Source organism: Nomascus leucogenys, chromosome X (assembly GCF_006542625.1).
Source record: "Nomascus leucogenys isolate Asia chromosome X, Asia_NLE_v1, whole genome shotgun sequence".
Lineage (NCBI taxonomy): Eukaryota > Metazoa > Chordata > Mammalia > Primates > Hylobatidae > Nomascus > Nomascus leucogenys.
This window is the reverse complement of record NC_044406.1, coordinates 44,382,847-44,408,091: the sequence shown is the minus strand read 5'-3', so window position 1 is coordinate 44,408,091 and position 25,245 is coordinate 44,382,847. Positions and strand designations below refer to the sequence as shown.

The 25,245-nt window shown below is 44.3% G+C and overlaps 1 protein-coding gene across 1 annotated transcript in view; it reads left to right on the top strand.

Moving 5' to 3' along the window:
* JADE3 (jade family PHD finger 3) overlaps positions 1–8,608 on the top strand; it is a 146,618-nt gene extending 138,010 nt beyond the window's left edge. The window contains exons 9-11 of the mRNA XM_012498836.2: positions 1,547–2,017; positions 3,473–3,590; positions 5,536–8,608. Coding sequence (XP_012354290.1) covers positions 1,547–2,017; positions 3,473–3,590; positions 5,536–6,446 — 1,500 coding nt within the window. The 3' untranslated portion in view covers positions 6,447–8,608. The remainder of the gene's footprint in view (positions 1–1,546; positions 2,018–3,472; positions 3,591–5,535) is intronic.
* Positions 8,609–25,245: the final 16,637 nt, after the last annotated feature.

Below are 25,245 nucleotides of genomic sequence, written 5' to 3'. Positions count from 1 at the left end.
TCAGCAACAGAGCGAGACTCTGTCTCCAAAAAAAAAAAAAAAACTTTCCACAGTGATGGAAATGTTTTATGTCTGTGCTGTCTAGTGTAGTTAAAATGTGGCTACTGTGACTGTGAAACTAAATTTTTTAATTATACATAATTTTAATTAAATTTAAGGCTAGGCACAGTGGCTCACACCTGTAATCCCAGCACTTTGGGAGGCCAAGGCAGGCGGATCACTTGAGGTCAGGAGTTTGAGACCAGCCTGACCAACACAGTGAAACCCCATCTCTACTAAAAATAGAAAAATTAGCTGGGCATGGTGGCACATGCCTGTAATCCCAGCTACTCGGGAGGCTGAGGCAGGAGAATCGCTTGAACCTGGGAAGCAGAGGTTGCAGTGAGCCAAGATTGCACCACTGCACTCCAGCCTGGGCGACAAAGTGAGAGACACCGTCTAAAAAAATAAAAAAAAAAAAATTAAATAGCCACTCATGGCTACTTGGCCACCAAGTTGGACAGCTCAGTTCTATAACAACAATTTCACGGGGCATGGTGGCTCACACCTGTAATCCCAACACTTTAGGAGGCTGAGGCTGGTGGATCACTTGAGCCCAGGAGTTCAAGACCAGCCTGAGCAACATAGATTCTCTATTTTTAAATATTTTAAAAAATTCTTTTTGAGATAGGTTCTCACTCTGTTGCCCAGGCTGGAGTGCAGTGGTGTGATCTCGGCTCACTGCAGCTTGGACCTCCCGGGTGCAGGCAATTCTCATACCTCAGCCTCCCAAGTAGCTGGGACTACAGACGTGCGCCACCATGCCCAGATAACTTTTGTATTTTTAGTAGAGACAGGGTTTCGCCATGTTGTCCAAGCTGGTCTCGAACTCCTGGCCTCAAGTGATCCACCTGCCTTGGCCTCCCAAAGTGCTGGGATTACAGGCGTAAACCACTGTGCTCCGGCCTAAAATTTTTATGTTTAAAAAAAAAATTCAAGAAGTTAAGTTACTTAGATATTGGAATTCCTGTGACCTTTTTAGAACCAGTGGATGCTCTAGCAATAATACTCACTTTGTGTGTTTTCTTTTGTTTGTTTAGAAACATTTTCTGAGCAACTACTTCTTCAATAGTTAATGACAATGCAAAATGAAAGACACAGCTTCTGTATTTAGGATCTATCCCTAAGGACTTGACAATTGTTGTAGGTACAGTGTGAAAAGTACCATTTTAAAAGCATTTATAGGGTGATGTGGGAGACACAGAGAAGAGACTCCATGACTGATTACAGGAACCCAGGAAAGCAGCTCAGAAAACTTGATGCTTGAATGCTTGAGCTGAAACCTCAAAAGGAGTGTTTGAATTTTTTTTGGCCTCTGTGTTTGCTGTTTTCTGTAAGAACAGGTTTCTTGGGTTACTTGTAAAGCATCTGTTATGGTCAGCTTAGAACTAACTTTCTCCCGATCTTTCTTTTGCTTCCTACAAGCTATCAGTTTAGGTCCAGAAACATAGGGCTCTCTCCCTTTTCCTCCAACCCTGCTACGTTGACACATATTTTCTTCCTACAGTGCTCTATAAAAAGCTGCATCACTGCCTTCCACGTCACCTGTGCCTTTGAGCACGGCCTAGAGATGAAGACCATCCTAGACGAGGGAGACGAAGTGAAGTTCAAGTCATATTGCCTCAAGCATAGCCAAAACAGGCAGAAACTTGGAGAAGCTGAGTATCCCCACCACAGAGCTAAAGAGCAGAGCCAGGCCAAAAGTGAGAAAACCAGCCTGCGGGCACAGAAGCTTCGGGAGCTGGAGGAGGAATTCTATTCCTTGGTACGAGTGGAAGATGTGGCCGCAGAGCTGGGTATGCCCATACTAGCTGTGGACTTTATCTATAACTACTGGAAACTGAAGCGGAAAAGTAACTTCAATAAGCCATTATTTCCTCCAAAGGAGGATGAAGAAAATGGGCTAGTGCAGCCAAAAGAGGAAAGCATTCACACTCGAATGAGAATGTTTATGCATCTACGCCAGGACCTGGAGAGGGTAAGGCGACCAGCTGTGACTTGTATATAGGTCTTGGTCTGTGTAGAAATGGAGGTCCCACTTCCAGTTTAATAATGGTCAGTCAGCTCATAATAGTGTGGGCTTCTGTGTCCTTGCTTATCTTCTGATCTCTTTGTGGCCCCAGACATTGGGCTCTGTGTAAATTCTGACAGGCACATCCAGGGGATTTGGAAGGCCTCAGGTATATGCTCTATGAACTTTACATTTGAAATAAACTCTCATTTGGTTTACTTTTTATTCACTGTTGAGCCTAAATTGGCCCATCCATATTTTACTGACATATTTATGAGACTTTAGGCTGAAGAAAGAGTGAATTTTGTTCAGGAAAACACCAAATTAGAGTTTCACAAACTTGGCACTATTGACATTTTGGACTGGATAGTTGTTTGTTGTTAGGGGGCTGTCCTTTGTTGTAGGGGGAATTTAAGATGTTTACCAGCATCCCTGGCCTCTACCCACTAGATGCCAGTAGCACCTGCACACACACCCCCAGCGTGACAACCAAAAATGTCTGCAAATTACCAAATTTGCTCTCCAGTTGAGAGCCACTCCACGTGATAATTCAATATAACTCATGGTATATTTATCAGGTATCTACTAAATGAGATGCTGCAGGGCTTCAAAGGTAAGTTAAGCCCTGTGTTTATCCTAGAGAATTTCTTAATTAAATGTAAATCTATAAATGGCTTGTGTTTTTTTTTTCTCTGCTACCAGAATTTGAAAGAGAACTAATAGATTTGGCTCACTTTTAAAAATTTAAGACACTCACATATAGCACCTACTATTACTATTATTGCCAACACTGTCCTAAGCATTTTATAAATATTAATTCATTTAATCCTAACATGCCCATGAAAAACTATTATTATCATCATCACTATTTACAGATGAACAAACTGGGGCAAAGAAAGTTTGTGTAACGTGCCTAGGTAGGGAGTATGAGAGAGTGAGTATTTCACCTTTGTGGCTGTGGAAACTTGGTTGAGCTGAAAGTGTGAGCAAAAGAAACACTTGTAGTCTTCCCAGTGGAACTGTATCCTGCTCGGCTGGCACTGATTAGACAATTGTACTGGGTACAGCCAGCATTGCCATCATTCGTACTCAGGGATCTAAAGGGAAGGCTGAATTGTTAAACCATCATTCGGTCTTCCCAACCTGGCTGTGCAAATAAATATCAAGCCCATGACACTGCAAGGAGAGTAGGTTTCAGAAGGCAGATTTGGAGCATTTTGCTCTTACTATTGGTTGATAGATCCCACAATTGACCATGCTGTGTGAATTCCTATGGAGTGGCTCTCATTCTGCAGCTCTTGGATTCTGTCTTCTCTCCTCACCCCCACCTGACTTTAGGTTTTTATTTTAGCCAAACAATTTCAGTTGTCAGGTTTGCTTAACATGACAAACATCTCTATTTGTTGGGGATTGGGCTTTCAGGTCCGAAATCTGTGCTATATGATAAGCAGGCGAGAGAAGCTGAAGCTGTCACACAACAAAATACAGGAACAGATCTTCGGTTTGCAAGTCCAGCTTCTTAACCAAGAAATTGATGCAGGTAACCTGTATATTTAAAATGTCCTAACAAATATGTAGACTCTGGTTATATCCTATCTTAATTTAAATTTCATGCCAGTCATTCCACTTAAAAATCTTTTAAAATTCTTGTCAGATACCTCATTTGCTTCAGTCTAATCTTGATATAACCTGGCCCATTTCACTGTCAGTTCATAAGGCAAGAAATCCCAGGGTGGGGTAGGAGGAGTTGCAGGTCTAGGGCAGGCAATCTAGGTCCCAAACAGATATTTGAGGCCATTAGTTGAAGCCACGAAATTATTCTGTAATTATCAAATTCATTTAGAAATTGACGGGATAGGATCTAACCTGTTTCCAGAAAACACTTAATTCCAGGGTTACTCATCTTAACAATAGTCTATTAAAACAAATCCTTAGCCAGAAATAAGTTTGGAGATCTGAGTTGTTATCTTTTCATTTATTCACTGTGGACTAAGAGCTGAGCTACAAGATACAGTAGAAAGCAAGACAAAATCCCTGCCTGTAGGGTACACTGCCCACTTGGTGAGCAACACAGGTGAGCATAATTATAGTGCCCTAAGCATAGGGAGCTTGGCTGGAATGATGACAGTCATATTCAGTGAACCTGTAAACTCCTTGTGCCTCATTTAACACAGAGGTCAATGGCAGAGCCTGGGCAACTAGGGGTCACCGGACAGGGTGTGCAGAATCAGCTCCTGCCAAGGGAGGGTCAGCCATGGAGCAAGAGAGAGACTCAGAAATGAGGTGACAGGTGGGTGTCAGAGGCCCTGGAGTATCTGAGTGTCATGGGTCTCAACAGAGACCAGCAGGAGGCAGCAAGACTGCTCAGCCACAAAGGGCAACATGACAAGCAAAACAAGAAGAAGCAGAGGACAACAGGGAGAGTCCCTGCATGCCAAGGAAATTGGCTCCTACTCACATGCCTTCTGATGGGTAGGAGTCAACCTCATTATGACTTGCAGCATCAGCAGGTGATAGCTCCTGACAGAGATGAGGGTTGTGGGTGTTCAAGGTGGACCCTTGGGGAACAAATGCAGCCCACTGGGGTACCTAAGAGCTGTCCTCTCGATATCTCATTTTTGTGAGGGTACAGTAAGATGGTAATGGGCAAAGGTCAAGTCCATATACAAGGAGGAATTGCTTGATAGTGCTTTTTAAATTTCAAAGTACTTGAAATAATAGAAGACCTGCTCTGACTGATTGTAGGGTGACATAACTGAGAAACTGATTGCCGATACTCCCCAGCCAATCCTATAGCTGGCTGGTTGGCAGAAATGTTATGATTCTTTTCTGCTGGCCTTACCACTACAAAACCTCCCACCTCTGTAATGTTCATTTGTAGTCAGGAAATTATTCTAGGTTAAGGATATAAAATTTATGGGAACCACCCACTATCACCTCTAATGCCAAGTTCAAACACATACATACTCTTCACCCACCAAAACCCTTGCAACGTTTCTGAAGGTTTGTGTTTGCCTTGCTTCAGGAAGGCCAGAAGAGATTAGAGGATGGGGCCTGAAATGTGTGTGTTTAAGACACATACTAAGTGCTGTGCCATACCAACACATGCATACACAGACACACAAATAGGGACACCCTGTTCTAAACCATTGCTAGAGACATTCTTCTCAGAAATGGAAGGGCAGAGATGGGACGCAGGAGGCAACACACTAGTTTGTGATCATTTTACAGACTGAAAGAGCAGAGGTGAAGAGGTGTGGAGCCATATAGCAAACAGTGGCATTGCTGAGTTTTTCATCTGTAGCATTCTTGGCCCCAACCTCTAGTTCAGCTCACTCCAGCTGCTACATCATGATATACATACATAGCAGAGCCAGGTGCTTGTTAAACATTTGGAAGAGTAGGTATGTGAACTCACTCTGCCATAAGCACAAAAGCCATTATTTAAATCGGTTGTTAAAATGAATGTTTCTTTTTCATCTCAGGGCTTCCTTTGACAAATGCACTCGAAAACTCACTGTTTTACCCACCACCAAGAATTACCTTGAAGTTAAAAATGCCCAGATCAACCCCAGAAGACCACAGAAACAGCTCCACAGAAACCGATCAGCAGCCCCACTCTCCTGACAGCAGCTCCTCTGTTCACAGTATAAGGAGCATGCAGGTGCCCCAGGAGTCACTAGAAATGAGAACGAAATCGTATCCGAGATACCCACTAGAGAGCAAGAATAACCGTTTGCTGGCCAGTCTCAGCCATTCTAGGAGTGAAGCAAAGGAGTCCAGTCCTGCTTGGAGAACCCCGTCTTCGGAGTGCTATCATGAGCAGTCACTGGGAAAGCCTCTGGTCCTTCAGGCTGCCCTCCATGGACAGTCTTCCATTGGGAATGGGAAAAGTCAGCCTAACTCCAAGTTTGCCAAATCCAATGGCCTGGAGGGCAGCTGGTCTGGGAATGTCACCCAAAAAGACAGCTCAAGTGAGATGTTTTGTGACCAGGAGCCTGTGCTCAGCCCCCACTTGGTCAGTCAGGGCAGCTTTAGAAAATCCACTGTAGAACACTTTAGTAGGTCCTTTAAAGAGACCACCAATAGGTGGGTGAGGAATGCAGAGGACCTCCAGTGCTATGTGAAGCCAACCAAGAATATGAGCCCCAAGGAGCAGTTCTGGGGTAGACAGCTTCTCAGGCGGTCTGCAGGGAGAGCTCCATATCAGGAAAATGATGGCTATTGTCCAGATTTGGAGCTGAGTGATTCAGAAGCAGAAAGTGATGGGAATAAAGAAAAAGTCAGGGTAAGGAAAGATAGCTCAGACAGGGAAAATCCTCCCCATGACTCTAGACGGGATTGCCATGGTAAAAGCAAGACACATCCCCTTTCCCACAGTTCAATGCAAAGGTGATTAGAAACTTCCAAGGATGACCCAACCTTTGCCTTTGCCCCATATGTTGGGGAAAACCCATACACCAAAAGGATTTTAGCATATGTTAAGAGGAATTGCAGTGAAAAGGATAACATTTTTCCATAGTAAATTGTCTTGCAGTTTTTGAAAATGTTTCAAGTCTAGTTTTTACAAGCACATTACAGTAATTGCAGGTTGTCCAGAGGTTGGTTTATCAGAGGCTGTTGGGAACAGCTGGGCCCAGGGTATTTGCTCAGTAAATATTTTGGGGCAGCTTTCCGGTTATGTACCACATTGACAAGTATATGTATTAAGAGTCCTTGCATTGTTAACTGATTTGCAAGAGACCATGATTATCAGACACTAAAACTACTTATCTTTTGAAGCTACAGCATGTGACTCCCAGAGCTCCTGTCTGTAGGAAGTTTCTAATTCCACTGGTATCTATAAACCCTTTTCAGGGGAGAGACCAGGAGACCACCATCTTAGATACTGTCAAACTCACTACTGTCTTCCTTTGTTCTGCACAAGGTTGAGTTCCTTTCACAGTATCTTAACTTACTGAGTCAATACTCATGCTTATCAGTGTCCAGTGCCTGTTCCTAAACTTGCTTGTTGGGGACACACTCATAACTATTTCACCTGACTGACAAGCATAAAAGGCTAACTTGTGGATAGTGTTTACAAAAGTACAAAAGTACTACTTCCAAGAAAAATGCTCTGATTCTCTGTTAAGGCATTTGTGAAGGATTCCAGAGCCTTTCCCAAAGTGAGACCATTTCTGGGGTATTTGTACCAGGTCAGGGTTTTTGTGTTGTTGTTTTCAAATAAGTTTGACTAAAATAAGTTTGGCTGACAGTTTTTGTATACCTGCTTTAATGTTTATAAAATTTTTATTGAGGTATAATTAAAATATAGTAAAATGCACAGAGGTTAAGTATTCTTACCTGCTTTAATTTTGAAACAGATTTTTATTGTCAAACAGAATTTGAAAGCATGTGTTTAACACATGGATATAATTTAGCTTTGTGTCAGCTTTGAATCTGAGGCAGTTTCCCAAACAAAAAGGCTGGAGCCATTTTTCAGAAGTTGCTTATACCCTGTTCCCAAACTATCAGCCTTGATTAATTTCTAGTAGGAAGAGAATAATTACATTTGCGGGGCGGGTGGATAAAAACATGTCTGCTTCCCATTTAAATAAGAGAGAAATGATGCCGTTTTTTAAATGCGAAGCAGACTATAATTCTCAGCTCTCTTTTCTTCTTAGCCTTAAATTAATATTCTCTTTCTTCTAGTTTGGGAAAGTGTAGTGGGAATATTCAGACAAAAGAGGCCATTTTCCATTGTTAAAGCTTCTTACTGGTGAAACAGCCCAGTTGTAGTAGGTGCCAGTCAGTCAAGGCAGGGGCCCTCTCTCCGTCAATATGGAAAACTCAGCAGTTTTCCTCTCCCCCAGTTGTGTTCTTGTAACGTTGTTAATGGGTTCCTTTGCTTTTTGCTTTCTCCTTTTCTGAAAATGTATGTGTTTTGCCTCTCTTTTGGCTACATCTTCAAAATATTTCTTTTGTGCCTATGTACATGTGTAAACATGCCATAGCATGTGTGGTAGGTGTCCTGTATTTTGTTTGGAAAAAAAACTATCAAAATGAGGAAGAGAATTTCCCCTATTTACGCACTAGGTTTCTGTGCTTTTTCTTTGAGTTCTCTGGAGTAGATATTAATTTGATACCTTCATGGTAATGAAATTATGATGGAGCTATGTTATAAATTCCTTATGTCAGAGGCCAGTGCGGTAGCCTTTGTCCTTTCATGCCTTTCAATTCTGAGTGGGAGGAAAAGCAAACATCAAAACAGTGCTTCAGCCAAATTCCATATGTAATGCCATTGGGAGAGTATTGACTAAAATATCATTCGTCAGGGAAATATAGTTGTAATATTTTTACAGGATATTCCTAGGTAAATGAAGGAGCCTTCAGTTGTAAATTTCAATTACCCCAAAATGTATTTGCTACATTTTGTTGTTTGAAGTATTACCTCTTAACCTTCTTTGTTAATTTTTTTCATTTTGTCTTATATAGTCCAGTTTTCCAAGATAAGCTCAGTCTTTTTTCAAATGTCACCTTTTTACCAATACTTTTTCATTAAATTATGAAAACTGCTAACTACTGTCAGTGTGTTTTTTATTTTGGCATATTGGTTACACATGTTCCTTTTATATTTAAAAAATTATATTCACTGAACAAAACAGATAGTATGGGGAGAGGGAGGAGGAAGAGGAGGAATTGAATGTTTAGAAGCACACATTCAACATTCAAGTCAATACCAGGGACCCAGGAGAACTCTGGATACTTGAACTTTACCCAGAAATCATGATTTTATCAGACTGTTAAGATAAAGGCCTTAGGATCATCATAAAACATCACCAGAGAGAGAGATCTCATCTAAAGTGACAAGATTGAAAAGGCTTCAGTCAGGCATCTCTGTTTGGAGTCTTGTGAGTATGTTGATGTCATGGGGTTATGTGGTGTGAAGGGGGGCTTTTAGACATTATAAACATTTTCATGATTGAAAAATGTACTTGCCAAAGGTCATTGGGTAAATCAGTAGTGAAGATAGGTAAAAGGTGAAGTTGGTTTTCTCTCTCTCTCTCTCTCTCTCTCTCTGCTAGAGAACTGAAACTACAGGTATACCCTGTTATAGCCAAGAAAAGCTATTGAGTTTATACTAATGTGTACATTTCCAATGGGAGATGAATCTTTGTCCTTGTGTTGAAGCAACTTTAAATTCAGAGGATAAGCCAAAGAATGCACAATCCTGGGTTATTTTCCTTCTAGGACTTTAAAATCCTCAGTATGCTTGCTGACCTTTCAGAATTGGGGAAAAGTACATGGTAGAAGTAAAAACTTATTTACCACGGAATAGCTTTCATGTGCTATTTTCCAAAAAATCTAACTTATTTATAAATTTTATTAGATTTTCACAACCTTAATTCAGCTATTTTCAAGTTTTATATTAATAGCAGCAATTGTGTGTTTTTTTTTTATTCTTTTAACAACCATGCAAGCTTGGATTTTTTTAAGTAATTTTTAGTTAATAAAGACCCACCCTGAGGCTGTCACTTCTATGTGGGAGCTTTATAACAATCTAGCACTGTAAAAGAAGTTTCTTTGAGTACGGTTAATTTTATTATACAGATTGGAACAAATTGCACGACCTGAAGATGTGAGGATAGTTGTTCTTCAAATAAATCAAGGTTAAGGAGGATCAAGCCCCAGACTAGTGTCCCCTATTCTATGTAGTCACTGATGATCTTTTTTTTTCTTGAGTTGGGGTCTCGTTCTGTCACCCAGGCTGGAGTGCAGCGGCATGATAGAGCTCACTGTAACCTCCAACTCTTGGACTCAAACAATCCTCCCGCCTCAGCTCCAGAGTAGCTGGGGACTACAGGAGCATGCCACCATGTCTGGCTACATTTTTCTATTTATAGAGATGGAGTCTCACTATATTGCCTAGGCTGGTCTCAAACTCCTGGGCTCAAGCAATCCTCTCGCCTCGGCCTCCCAAAGTGCTGGCATTACAGGCATATTAGCCACGATGCCTGGCCACTGATGATTTTTTTTTAGGGTCTCAGAGCATCCATCATTTCTCATTTTGTTAAGATGGATTTGGATGTGAGCAGTCCAGCCTCAAGGCTTGAATGCCCCAAGCTTTAAATTTCTTTCCCCTCCTCTCACTACTTCCACTCTTCTTCTCAATTTCATTTATTATAACTGAATATCAGGTTATAAACAAGGTGGAAAGATGGAATTGGTCTGTTCAAGCTCTACTGATTACAGTGAGTTATCTGAATTGGGAGGCCATTTGCAGAACCACTTTTTGCTCAACATTGCTTTCTAAAGTATTGCCATAATGTAATGACATTGCTTTCATACACCACACGTGGAAATGGATCTCGTTATTTTATAGTCATTTCTTACATGAGAAAACTTCATTCGAAAAATTGCTGAAATTTTGAAAATTATAATCACTTCAGCCTCACAACAGAAAGATACTTCAGGTTGAACCAGTACCATTTTAGATCTTTCAGCTGCTGCTTAGGGAAAAAAACATTAAATACGTATTCCTGCTTCAGATAAGCCTGGCATAGGTGCCAGTGTTCTGGTAACAGATTTTTCCTCTCTTCACCTTAACTTTTTTTTTTTAATTTTTTTTTTTTGCACACAAAATAAACATTTTCTAAAAGTACATACAAACAAAAAGATGCATATCAAACATATTAGGAAGGTTGCCCATGGGAAGACGGGGAATAGAAATGGGGGGTGGGAATTAAAGAATATAAATGAGAGAGGGACTTTGTATGGATCAATGATAATAACTCAATCCTCTATTTGACAAAGAAGAAGGAGAAGGAAGAGGAAGAAAAAGTGGGATAAAGGATCAGAAAGGGAGGAAAATAGAAAAAATTAGAGTACGACTCCAGGGTAGACCTGTTTTGTTGTCGCTTGGTTGGTTGGTTGGTTTGTCAGTTGTATTTTTCATATGTTTCGCCATGTTGGCCAGGCTGGTCTCGAACTCCTAGCCTCAAGTGATCAACCCGCCTCGGCCTCCCAGAGTACCAGGACTACAGGCGTGAGCCACCACGTCCAGCCCCCACATTGCTTCTGGCCTCTGTGGTAGACCTCCCAGACGAGGCAGCTGGGCCGAGGTGCTCCCCACATCCCAGACGGGGCGGCCAGGCAGAGGTGCTCCTCACTTCCCAGACAGGGCAGCCAGACAGAGACACTCCTCACTTCCTAGACGGGGTGGCAGCCAGGCAGAGGTGCTCCTCACTTCCCAGACGGGGCAGCCGGGCAGAGGCGCTCCTCACTTCCCAGACGGGGCGGCCGGGCAGAGGCGCTCCTCACATCCCAGAAGGGGCGGCCGGGCAGAGGCACTCCTCACTTCCCAGACGGGGCGGCCGGGCAGAGGTGCTCCTCACTTCCCAGATGGGGCGGCCGGGTAGAGGCGCTCCTCACTTCCCAGATGGGCCCCACTTCCCAGATGGGGCGGCCGGGCAGAGGCGCTCCTCACATCCCAGAAGGGGCGGCCGGGCAGAGGTGCTCCTCACTTCCCAGACGGGGCGGCGGGGCAGAGGCGCTCCTCACTTCCCAGATGGGGCGGCCGGGCAGAGGCGCTCCTCACTTCCCAGACGGGGCGGCCGGGCAGAGGCGCTCCTCACTTCCCAGACGGGGCGGCCGGGCAGAGGCGCTCCTCACTTCCCAGACGGGGCGGCCGGGCAGAGGCGCTCCTCACTTCCCAGACGGGGCGGATGGGCAGAGGCGCTCCTCACTTCCCAGACGGGGCGGCCGGGCAGAGGCGCTCCTCACTTCCCAGACGGGGCGGCCAGGCAGAGGCGCTCCTCACTTCCCAGACGATGGGTGGCCGGGCAGAGGCACTCCTCACTTCCCAGACGGGGTGGCGGCCGGGCAGAGTCGCTCCTCACATCCCAGACGATGGCAGGCCAGGCAGAGACGTTCCTCACTTCCTAGACGGGGTGGCGGCTGGGCAGAGGCGCTCCTCACCTCCCAGACGGGGCGGCCGGGCAGAGGAGCTCCTCATAACCCAGACGATGGGCAGCCAGGCAGAGACGCTCCCCACCTCCCAGACGGGGCGGCGGCCGGGCAGAGGCTGCAATCCCAGCACCCTGGGAGGGCAAGGCAGGCGGCTGGGAGGCGGAGGCTGCAGCGAGCCAAGACCACGCCACCGCACTCCAGCCCGGGCAACACCGAGCACCGAGTGAGCGAGCCTCCGTCAGCAGTCCCAGCACCTCGGGAGGCTGAGGCAGGCAGACCATTCGAGGTCAGGAGCTGGAGACCAGCCTGGCCGACATGGCGAAACCGCGCCTCCAGCCAAAGGAGAAAAACCAGGGAGGGGTGGTGGCGCGCGCCGGCAATCGCGGGCAGCCTGCAGGCCAGGGCAGGAGAATCACGGGAGCCTGCAGCTAGCCGAGTGTACTCTAGCCTGGGCCACAGAGGGAAGAAAAGAAAGAAGAAAGGAAGAAAGCAAGGAGGAAGGAAGGAGGGAAGGAGGGAAGGAGGGAGGGAGGGCCACCTTAACTTTTCTACTTTACAAAACTGAATCTCTGGTTAATTCTTTCCCCTCCCCCTAGCTCTGCAAACAAAGGTGGCTCTAGGGGTTAAGCAACAACGGTGTTCACAAGGTGGTGGTTAGCTGTGTGCAGTACTGTGGCCACTCAGTCTTTTCAGTCATATTTGCCTTTAAGGACAACAATGAACAAGGTCAGACAGTGCTGCCTGCATCTTTGGGGCAGAATTTGTGCCCGTGTCTTGTCCCCCAGTCCTTAAAGATGGACTGAGAGCTGCATGAGCAGTTTCAAGGTAAAGGTCAGTTTCAAGACAGCTACTTGGGGCCGGGCATGGTGGCTCATGCCTGTAATCCCAGCACTTTGGCAGGCTGAGATGGGGAGGATCGCTGGAGCTCAGGAGTTTGAGACCAGCCTCAGCAACATGACGAAACTCCATCTTATAAAAAAATAAATAAAAAATAAACCTTGGTCAGACAAGCCAGGAAACCTGTTTGGGACCAGTCAAGCCTTCAAATAATAAAAGTTACAATATTCATCAAGCCCTTAACCTATGGCAGGCCTTTTGCTAAGCCTTTTACATGGGGCTACCTTATATTTAGTTCTCACAACAACCATATGAAGATAATGCTATCAGCTGCATTTGATATGTGAAAACTGAGGCCAAATGTTTAAGACAGTTGTTCAAAGCTAGCACCTGTGAGGTTGCCTCTACAACTCGTACTTTTAGTCACTTTGCTTGACTCCTGTGCCCAAAGCCCCCTCTCTAAACACTCTTACTCCGTTTCTTCCTGAAGAAACCAACCTGAGTTGGGGTTTGGTCATAAGGATTCTGTACCACTTGATCCATGACGCCCGGACAGAGCTGATTGGACCACAATTAGTTGTCTAACACAAAGTCAGTTTAGAGGTTCACATCCAAAACACAAGTCACACAAATCTGAACAGTACAGACCTCACTAGGTCCTGGTGGATTTGCCTTCTCCGTAGCTAATCTAACTTGCAACTGGGCATAGTAAAGATAAATAATGGCTCCCCAAAGATGTCCACGTCCTAATCCCTGGAGCCTGCGAATATGCTACCTTGCATGGTAAGAGGGGTTTAGCAGATGTAATTAAAGTTAAGGGCTTTCGACCCCAACCATTACGCATGTAACAAACAAGCACATGTACCCCCGACTCTAAAATAAAAATTCAAGGGCCTTAAGATGGGGAAGTTATCCTGGATTATCTAGGTGGGCCCAACCAATATAGTCACAAGGGTGCTTATAAGAGGGAGGCAGGAGGATCCAAGTCAGTAGTAAGAGATGTGACAATGGAAGCGGGAGGTTGGAATGATACAAAGAAGAGCCATGAGCCAAGGAATGCAGTCTCTAGAAATGGAAAAAGACAAGAAACAGACCCCACCCCAGAAGGTTTTCAGAAGCAACTCAGCCCTGCCTACACTGTGATTTTAGACATTTGATCTCCTAAACTCTTAAGAGAATACATTTGTGTTGTTTTAAGCCACTAAATTTGTGGTAATTTTTATAGCAGAAATAGAAAACTAATACACTAGGCATACTACAAGTGCTCCTTACCCTTTCGGGGGAGTGTTCCTTTCCCAGTGTGTCCATCTCTGCTGTGATACTCTAGGTTGGTCCTGTACTTTCGTTAGTTGAAACTCTTTTCATTAAATGGAAAACCAGTGTTTTTTTCGATCAATAGAATCCTCCCCTAGAGAAATTAGTTTTCTCTTTATCACCCCATCCCCCCAACACTTTTTCCAAGGTAGCCTTTGGTACTTCTTAGGTAGCCTTGGATAATCCTCCATGGGCCTGCTGGATCCACCGTGGCTGAATCTGGCACTGCCTGAGGAGTTGCCCATAGGTTTGTATGGTCCTGTTGTCTGGAAAACTGTCCTGGGGAAGTAGAAATAATTCCTTGAGTGTTACTTCACGGGGGAAGTCATAGAAGGCACATGTAGCTCATTATGAGAAATGCTTTCGTTATCAGAGCCTCCTAAAAGGAAGTGAATGGCCTGAGAGTTGAGTTCTTAAACACCCCAGATACCTGAGCCAAGCTTGGAGGTTAAAGAATGCAACTCTATGCTGCCTACAAGAAGCCCACTTTAAGTATTGGCTGGGCGCGGTGGCTCACGCCTGTAATCCCAGGAGTCGGGGAGCCCAAGGTGGGCGGACGACCTGAGGTTGGCAGTTTGAGACCAGCCTGACCAACATGGTGAAACCTCATCTCTACTAAAAATACAAAATTAGCCGGGCGTGGTGGCGCATGCCTGTAATCCCAGCTACTCGGGAGGCTGAGGCAGGAGAATCGCTTGAACCCAGGAGGTGGAGGTTGCAGTGAGCCGAGACTGCGCCATTGCACTTCAGCCTGGGCAACAAGAGGGAAACTCTGTCTCAATAAATAAATAAATAAATGAATACAAACATACAGGCTGGGCGCGGTGGCTCACGCCTATAATCCCAGCACTTTGAGAGGCCAATGTGGGTGGATCACCTGAGGTCAGAAGTTCGAGACCAGCCTGGCCAACATGGTGAAACCCCATCTCTACTAAAAGTACAGATCGCTACTAAAAGTATGGGCATGGTGGTGCGCACCTGTAGCCCAGCTACTCAGGAGGCTGAGGCACGAGAATCACTTGAACCCAGGAGGCAGAGTTTGCAGTAAGCCGAGATTGTGCCGCTGCACTCCAGCTTGGGCGACAGAATGAGACTCCATCTCAAAAAAAAAAAAAAAGGAGATAACCTGAATAGCTCTTTATTATTAAATAAATTGAATTTGCAGTTAAACTTTCCTTTGAAAAAACTCTGCCCAGATGACTTCACTGGTAAATTCTAACAAGCTCTTAAGAAACAGGTAATACTCATTATACATAAACTCTTCCAAAAAATTGGACAGGAGAGAATACTTCTCAACTCATTCCATGAAGCCAGCATTACCCCGATACCAAAACCAGACAAATACATAAGAAAACTAGAGACCAATATCCTTCATAAAAATTAATGCAAAAGTGGCTGGACGTGGTGGCTTATGCTTGTAATCACAGCACTTTGGGAGGGCAAGGCAGGAGGATCACTTGAGGCTGGGAGTTCAAGACCCAACCTCGCCAAAATGGTGAAGCCCCTGTCTCTACTAAAAATACAGAAATTAGCTGGGCGTGGTGGTGGGTGCCTGTAACCCCAGCTGCTTGGGAGACTGAGGCAGGAGAATCGCTTGAACCCAGGAGGCAGAGGTTGCAGTGAGCTGAGATCATGCCACAGCACTCCAGCCTGGGTGACAGAGTGAGACTCCCTCTCAAAAATAAAAATAAAAAAATGCAAAAGTTCTTAACAAAACGTTAGCTAATTTAATCGAAGAATATATCAAAAGTAGGATTTATCCCAGACACGCAAGGTTGACTTAACATTTGAAAGTCAATCAATGTAATTTACCATATCTCAATAGATACATAAAAAGCATTTGAGGCTGGGTGCTGTGGCTCACGCCTGTGATCCCAGCACTTTGGGAGGCTGAGGTGGGTAGATCGCTTGAAGCCAGGAGTTCGAGACCAGCCTGGCCAACACGGCAAAGCCCAGTCTCTACTAAAAATACAAAAATTAGCCGGGCGTGGTGGCAGGTGCCTGTAATGCCAGCTACTTGGTAGGCTGATGCATGAGAATCGCTTGAACCCTGAAGGCAGAGGTTGCAGTGAGCCAAGATTGTGCCACTGCACTCCAGCCTGGGTGATAGAGTGAGACTCTGTCTCAAAAAAATAAAATAAATAAATAAAAACACTTAAACATTTCACAGTATCTACTGCTGATAATAGTGTTCAGCAAACTGTGAATAGAAGCTGAATAAAGGATATCTACCCAGAACCTTATAAAGGACACCTACAAAAAACCCTACAGTTGGCCAGGCACATTAGCTCACACCTGTAATCCCAGCACTTTGGGAGGCCGAGGTGGGAGGATCACTTGAGCCCAGGAGTTCCAGACCAGCCTGAGTAACATAGTGAGACCCCATCTGTACAAAAAAATTAAAAATTAAAAAGTAGGGTGTGGGAGCATACCCTCAGATCATTAGATTTTTTCCTATAGTATGAACTCCTTATACATTCTGGTTATTAATCCCTTGTCAGATGGGTAGTTTGTGAATATTTTCTCCTATTCTGCAGCTTGTCTCTTCCCTTTGTTGATTGTTCCCTTTGCTGTGCAGAAGCTTTTTAACTTCATGTGATCCCATTTGTCCATTTTTCTTTGGTTGCCTGTGCTTGTAGGTTATTACTCAAGAAATCTTTGCCCAGACTAATGTCCTGGAGATTTTCCCCAATGTTTTCTTGTAGTAGTTTCATAGTTTGAAGTCCATTTTGATTTGATTTTTGAATATGGTGAGAGATAGGTTTTTTTATTTTTAATAGAGACAGAGTCTCATCATGTTGCCCAGGCTGGTCTCGAACTCCTAGACTCAAGCAATCCTCCCACCTTGGCCTCCCAAAGTGCTGGGATCATAGGCGTGAGCCACCATGCCCAGCCAAAACCACTACTTTTTGCAAGATGCTATTAATAGACTGAAAAGAGAAATCACAGAGTGGGAGAGAAGAATTTCAAAGTAATTATGCTGAGCCAGACAAAACAGAATATATACTGTATAAATATAATCCCAGGTACAAAAAAAACTACAAAATAGGAGCAAATGTAGAGTGACAGAGAGCAGACCAGTGGTTGCCTGGGGGTTAGGAGCAGGGAAGGGTGGGAGGAAGGGATAATAAAAGGGCAGGAGGAAACTTTTGGGGGTGGCCAGAATGTTCATTATCTTGGTGGTGGAGATAGTTCTAGACATGTATACATATGTCAAAACTAATCAAATTATACTCTGGCCAGGCGTGGGTGACTCATCCGTGTGATCCCAGCACTTCAGGAGGCTGAGGCAGGAGGATCGCTTGAGCCCAGAAGTTCAAGACCAGTCTGGGCAACATAGCAAGACTCTGTCTCTACAAAAATTTTAAAAATTAGCCGGGTGTGGCAGCATGCATCCGTGGTCTCAGCTACTAGGGAAAATGAGTCAGGAGGATCACCTAAGCCCGGGAGGTCAAAGCTGCAGTGAGCTATGATCACACCACTGCACTCTAGCCTAGGCAACAGAGTGAAACCCAGTCTCAAAGTTAAAAACAAACTAATCGGCCTGGAATCAGGAAGTTTTACATGGCCTCTTGACGGGTAATGATTGGCCTTCAGCCAGGTTCCATAGACACAAAGTTGCCCAAGCGTCATCGTTACAGCCCATGAACATTCTCATGGGGTCTTCCAAGTCTAAAACTGCAAGTCTTTGATACTAAATACCTGTTTCCTTCATGTTTTCCTACTATAATGTTCTCCATATGGCAAAATTTCTCTAGGGTCAATTTGAAATTACTGCGGCCACATTGGGGAACTTTTGAGATGAACAAGATTGTTCATTTAAGAGGCATCTTAGAACAAAGAGTGAAGAAAACCTTACTAGGAGATTATTTGGTTTTGCCTAAAAGAAAAATTATTTTGGGGGGTAGGTGACCCCCCCTCCTTTGTTTCCACATTTTAAGGATTAATGAGTGGTAGCTTTAAAATTCTTTACGTGGATAAAACTGTCAAAGGCCCAAGTTATTGTCTAAACCAATAACTTGGTTTTGACAATACTGTACTCTGTACTCTGTCTCCCTCCCCACCCCCCAGTGTGTTTGTCAAAATGGTCTTTCTGTATTTATATATTCTTCCCTGTCCTTCAAGAAAGAACAAAATTAGCCTTTTATTATATTGATGCAAAAGTAACTGCAGCTTTTGCCATTAAAAGTAATGGCAGTTCCTTTTGCACCAACCTAATAAATGATAATTTCATATTTGTCTGAAGCTGGCTTTTTGTTGTTGTTGTTCCTCTCCCTCTCTTTTACTCCCTTGGGAAACTTTAAAGATTAACTGATCAAAAAAAAAAGAAATTCAGGGCCAGGCACAGTGGCTCACACCTGTAATCCCAGCACTTTGGGAGGCCGAGGCAGGTGGATCATTTGAGGTCAGAAGTTCAAGACCAGCCTGGCCAACATGGTGAAACCCCATCTCTACTAAAAATGCAAAAATTCGCCGGGTGTGGTGGTGGGCACCCAGCTACCTGGGAGGCTGAGTCAAAAGAATCCCTTGAACCCGGGAGGCAGAGGTTGCAGTGAACCAAGATCACACCACTGCACTCCATCTTGGGCAACAGAGCGAGACTTTGTCTCAAAAAATATATATTTAGTTGTTATGTGTACACTCTAGAAATATCTAGTCCGGATAAACTGTCAAAAGTGTCTAAAAGAAGGAAACAAAAAGTTATTGAATGTGTTTCTTTTGAGGGACACTAGAAAGTATATTTAACACAATAGTCTTTGTTATTATACTTATGAAAAAATAAGAAAAGAATTTAATTTCAAGATGAAGAGCTTTCAATTATGATTGAAGGTCTTTAAAAACAGTTTACCATTTTAAAGTAATGTCAGAACAATATTTTTGCTTGTACAAAAATCAGGATTAAATTACTTAAGCTTTCTAAATTTCCTACACTGGTTTATGGGTTAAGTAAGTTACCTTTGTTTCTATAACTTCATATATATATGAATGACTGAAAGGAATAATACTAACAGGTGTCTTTTAAAATAGTTTAATTTTATGAAAAAAAAATTTTTTTTGAGACAGGATCTCACTCTGTCACCCAGGCTGGAGTGCAGTGGTGCAATCATAACTCACTGCAGCCTCGACCTCCTGGGCTCAAACGATCCTCCCACCTCAGCCTCCTGAGTAGCTGGGACTACAGGCATGAGCCACCAGGCCTGGCTAATTTTTTTTCTGTTTTATTATATTTTGTCATTCTGCACCTTCGTGAAATAATTTTTGTTGTTGTTGTTGTTTTTGTTTTTGTTTTTGTTTGTAGATACAGTGTCTCCCTATGTTGCCCAGGCTGGTCTCAAACTCCTGGGCTCAAGCGATCCTCCTGCCTCAGCCTCCCAAAGTGCTGGGATTACAGGTGTGAGCCACTGCACCCAGCCTGAAAAATTCTTAAATTTCTACAAATCATAAGGATTTAACGTATCGGCTAAAATTGAAATCTCTAGATCCTAACGTTAAGACTTAAGATAAAAGATTAAGTTCATTAATAAATAATCTTTGGACACATCGGAAACTGACAGTTTCTGAGTAAGGAATAGATAGAAAACACTAGTCACTGAAGGTGATTTTTTATTCTCATTTCCTAGAGTGGCACGATCCTTATCAACAGTCAATTCAGAAAAATTACAGAGAACTGGCCAGGCATGGTGGTTTACACCTGTAATCCCAGCACTTTGGGATTACAGGCGTAATCCCAAGGCAGGCGGATCACCTGAGGTCAGGAGTTCGAGACCAGCCTGGCCAATATGGTGAAACCCCATCTCTACTAAAAATAAAAAAAAATAAAAAATAAATTGCCAGGTGTGGTGGTGCACACCTGTAGTCCCAGCTACTTGGGAGGCTGAGGCAGGAGAATCGCTTGAATCTGGGAGGTGGAGGTTGCAGTGAGCCGAGATTGCACCACTGCACTCCAGTCTGGGTGACAGAGCGAGACTCTGTCTCAAAACAAAACAAAAAACAGAGAACTCTTGGAATTTGAAAACCACAATAATCAAAGCTCTTAGAAACCCCTTAAACTTCCATAGCCTCAAGTATTGCCATTATTTTTCATGGCAATAAGATCTGCACCCCCCCCCAAAGGATTCACAAGTTATCTGCTTCTGCGATAATAACAGGTTTCCCTATGCATTTGGAAAGTATTCCCAATGCTAGACTCCACTCTATTACAGGCTGATATGACTCATTACTGCAGGGGACTCCTACAATACCTCCAGCTTTCTCACCAACAGGTATAAACTGCATTTTCTTTTCTGTTTGTTTTGAGACGGAGTTTGGCTCTGTCTGTCGCCCAGGCTGGAGTGCAGTGGCCCGATCTCTGCTCACTGCAACCTATGCCTCCCAGGTTCAAGTGATTCTCCTGCCTCAGCCTCCTGAGTAGCTGGGATTACAAGCATACGCCACCACACCCGCCTAGTAAATTGCGTTTTCAAAACCCCCACCTCAGCAGCCGCTGCAGGATCTCAAACCTGAAGGTTTGGTTTTCTGAAAAGACATCAGAGAAAAACTACTTGAGTCTCCATGGAAAAGACCTTATCAGGGACTGTTAGCAACTGGCACAGCAATAAAACTCCAACGGGACACTTAAGTTCCCATTTCCCAACTTAAAAGATATACATCAGTTTATCCTGACTCCTGGATGTCCATTCCATCGGGACACTTTAAACTAAGACATTCTTAGAAGCGCTCCAGAAACTGCTGACTGCAGAAGTGGCCAGCTTCAACTCAAGGTTAATTTTCTGATTCTTCAGCAGCCCTTTTCTTTCCCTTCACTCTCCTGCTCATCTTGCCTATTGTACTTGACACTCTCTCTATGATACTAACAGATGAAAAGGCTTCTCAGTGTGTTCTCCCTTATCCTCATCCTGTGACTTCTGAACCCTTACAATCCCCTCTCACTTAAGAAAAAAACACAGCCTGGGCAACATGGCAAAACCCCCTCTCTACAAAACAAGTACAAAAATCAGCCAGACTTGGTGGCATGTGCCTGTAGTCCCAGCTACTTGGGAGGCTGAGGTGGGAGGATCACTTGAGCCCAGGAGGTTGAGGCTGCAGTGAGCCGTGATCGTGCCATTGCACTCCAGCCTGGGTGACAGAGCAAGACCCTGTCTCAAAAATAAATTAAAAAAAGAAAAAACAAAGCATCCTGATAGGTTTTTCTCAGAGCATAGCTACTGCTCTGAATTTAACTGTTTGCTGACAAAAAATTAATCATTCTTCCTTAAACACTACAGAAGGTACATTTCCTTTAGTAAGCCCCTTCTGGTTCTTAAGTTTCCCTTGCATCATTAACCCCAAACTTTGGTCTTATAAAAACTGGCCAGGCACAGTGCCTTACGCCTGTAATCCCAGCACTTTGGGAGGCTGAGGTGGGAGGATTGCTTGAGCCCAGGAGTTCGAGACTAGCGTGGCCAACATAGTGTGATCCCCATCTCTACAAAAAATAAGAAAAAAATTAGCCAGGGGTGGTGATGTGTGCCTATAGTCCTAGCTAATCACAAGGCTGAGATGGGAAGATCGCTTGAGCCCAGGAGGTCAAGGCTGCAATAAGCCACAGTCCTGCCACTGCACTCCAGCCTAGGTGACAGAGCAAGACACTGTCTCAAAAAAATTTTTTTAAAGGGTGGGGAGACTAACTTTGTCCTACTACAGACAATTTTCTTGGAGCCACCTGTAGATCAGCAAAATCCTGGTAAATGGTGAAGATCAGAAAATCATCGATTCATGTCCTATGGCCTTTACTTAATCTGACCTTGGACAAAAGGGTAGATTAAGAAAGAAAAGCAGTCTGTGACATCCAAAATCCACCATGGCACCCACAGCTAGGCCTTGGCATTCTCCTGCTGAACATGAACAATTTCAGAGATCACCAACATCAGACAAGGCCATTCTGGGACTGCAATGGATCAAGACAAAAACAAGATTAATCATAGACTGACCAAATGACAAAAATGGACTGGACATGATGGCTCATGCCTGTAATCCCAGCATTTCAGGAGGCAGAGGTGGAAGAATCACTTGAGCCCAGGAGTTCGAGACCAGCCTGGACAACATAGGGAGACCTCGTCTCTACAAAAAATTAAAAATTTAGGCCGGGTGTGGTGGCTCACACCTGTAATCCCAGCACTTTGGAAGGCCGAGGTGGGCAGATCACGAGGTCAGGAGATCGAGACCATCCTGGCTAACACGGTGAAACCCTGTCTCTACTAAAAATACAAAAAATTAGCCAGGCGTGGTGGCGCATGCCTGTAGTCCCAGCTACTTGGGAAGCTGAGGCAGGAGAATTGCTTGAGCCCAGGAGGCAGAGGTTGCAGTGAGTGGAGATCACACCACTGCACTCCAGCCTGGGTGACAGAGAGAGATTCCGTCTCAAAAAAAAAATTCACAAAAATGACTCAACATCGCCCCATCCTGGCTCATCTGAGTGAGGGCTACTTGTTCTTCAGCCCATTCTCCTTGTCTTCTAGATAAAAATTAAAATGCCCAATCGTGGAGTCACCCCTACTCCCTGACAGCATTCAATCCTTGGACTCGCCCCAAAATCACATCACCTAATACAAGGCCAAATTCTACAGTAGTTTTTTTTTTTTAATTTTTGTTTTTTTGAGACAGAATCTCGCTCTGTCACCCCAGCTGGAGTGCAGTGGCACGATCTCCACTCACTGCAACCTCCACCCACCAGATTCAAGTGGCTCTCCTGCCCCAGCCCCCCAAGTAGCTTGGATTACAGGCATGCGCCACCACACGTACTAATTTTTGTATTTTTTGTAAAGACAGTGTTCCCTATGTTGGTCAGGCTGGTCTTGAACTCCGGACCTCAAGTGATCCGCCCTCCTCTGCCTCCCAAAGTGCTGGAATTACAGGCATGAACCACTGTGCCTGGCCTATAGTAGGTTCTTTCTAACAGCCTGTTACTGAGATGTCCCAGAGTACCCCGTGGTGTGTGTTCTCCCTCCTCACTGTAAAGAGTCAATGAACCCAGATTTGTTTGACTGCAGGTGGTCTGCGAATAAACAGCACTTGTAATAAAAGATCCCGATGTACCCTCAGAGAGCTCCTGATAAAGCAGGAGAGACAGATAAGCCAATGGATCTCAGTGTGGTGAGTAATGTAATAAAACATAAAGAGGCGCTCCTGGAAGAACAATAGGTCAGAGAGCCAGGAGGGTCAGTGAAGTCTTCCTGATGGAGGGGACATTCAAGTGACTCTTAGATAGAAGTTAATCCAGTGCAGAAGGGAGCATTGGATTAGTGGTCAGAGAAAAGTGTTCTAGGCAGAGGGAATAGCAAGTCCAAAGTCAAGAAGCAGAGAACATGGCTAGAACATGACAGAGGTCAAGAAGGGACTCCCCACAAGTTCGAAGAGCCTTGTGTGCTCAGGGTCCATTGCAGGGTGCTATGACTACACTGTATTTTTTAATTTTATTTATTATTATTTTTTGAGACAGTGTCTCACTCTCTCGCCCAGGCTGGAATGCAGTGGCATGATCTTGGCTCACCGCAACCTCCGTCTCCCGGGTTCAAGCAATTCTCCTGCCTCGGCCTCCCAAGTAGCTGGGATTACAGGCACGTGCCACCATGCCCAGCTAGTAGAAATGGGGTTTCACCATGTTGGCCAGGCTGGGACCTCAAGTGATCCACCTGCCTCGGCCTCCCAAAGTGCCGGGATTACAGGCATAAGCCACCATGCCCAGCCAATTTTAAAAGATTCATAACCACATATTATGATCAAAGTTAACAAATCAATATTCGTTTGCCTGCAGATGCTGAGGATACAGCATCACTTTTGTAGCATTGCCAAAAAGGCATAGCCTGAATTAACCATGAGGAAAAATCAAGGAATCCCAAATTAAGGGACATTCTACATTTTGAATTCCAAAAACGTCAATGATGTCAGGAAACAAAAATAAAAGTCTGAGGAGCTGCTCCAGGTAAAAAGGAACTAAATGCAGCTAAATGCAATGCCTCACCCTGGATTGGGTTTGGGCATGAAACATCTTTTTTCCTTTTATTATAAAGGACATTAGTTGGACAATTGGTGAGACTCCAATAGATAATCCTGTATCAATGTTAATTTACCTGATTTTGACCATCGTGCTGTGTTTATGGAAGAGAATGCCTTTGCTTTCAGGAAACACACACTGAACTACAGTATTTAAAGGTAAAGTAGCATCATGTCTGCACCTTGCTCCCAAACTGGTCAGAAAAAAAATTATATATAGATGTATATGTAAATAAGAGAGAGAAGGGTAAAGCAAATGTGGTAAACAACATTTGGGGAATCTGGGTGAAGGGTAATCATGAATTTTTTCTATTATTCTTGCAGCTTTTCTGTAAGACTGAAATTTTTTCTAAATAAAGGTACTCCTCTCAGCAAAAAAAAAAAAAAAAAAAAAAAAGAAAGAAAGAAAAAGAAAAAAAAAGCATATAGCTTTTGTTGTTGTTTGTTTTTAGAGACAGGATCCCACATCCCACTCTGTCACCCAGGCTGAAGTGCAGTGTCGCTATCACGGCTCACTGCAAGCTTGATCTCCCAGGCTCAAGCGATCCTCCCACCTCAGCCTCCTCAGTAACTGGGATCACAGCAACCATGCCTGGCTATTTTTTTTTTAATAGAGATGAGATCTTGCTGTGTTGCCCAAGCTGGTGTCAAACCCCTGGCCTCAAGTGGTCCTCCTGCCTCAGCCTCCCAAAGTGCTGGGATTACAGGGGTGAGCCACGGTGCCCAACCTAAAAAGCATATAGTTGAACAACCTCTGTGTGTCAGCACTGTGGCGGGACCCAGGGAGGTGAGGGTGAATAAGATACATCCCCTCCCCTGCAAGACTCACAGTCTAGCAGGTCATTTTGGCAGCAGATCCACAGGGATGAGATGAGGCCTCCGAGAAGATGAAGACAATCTGGGCAAGAAATGGGGAAAGCCTGAATGAATGAAGGCAGTGCCAACATAGAAGGACATGAAAGGGACAATTCCATGACCTGGTGACTAACTGGACTTAAGTTAGCGACCAAGAGGAGGCTCACGAGGTGTCAGGGCTTCTTGCACAGCCCACTGGCTGCACCACA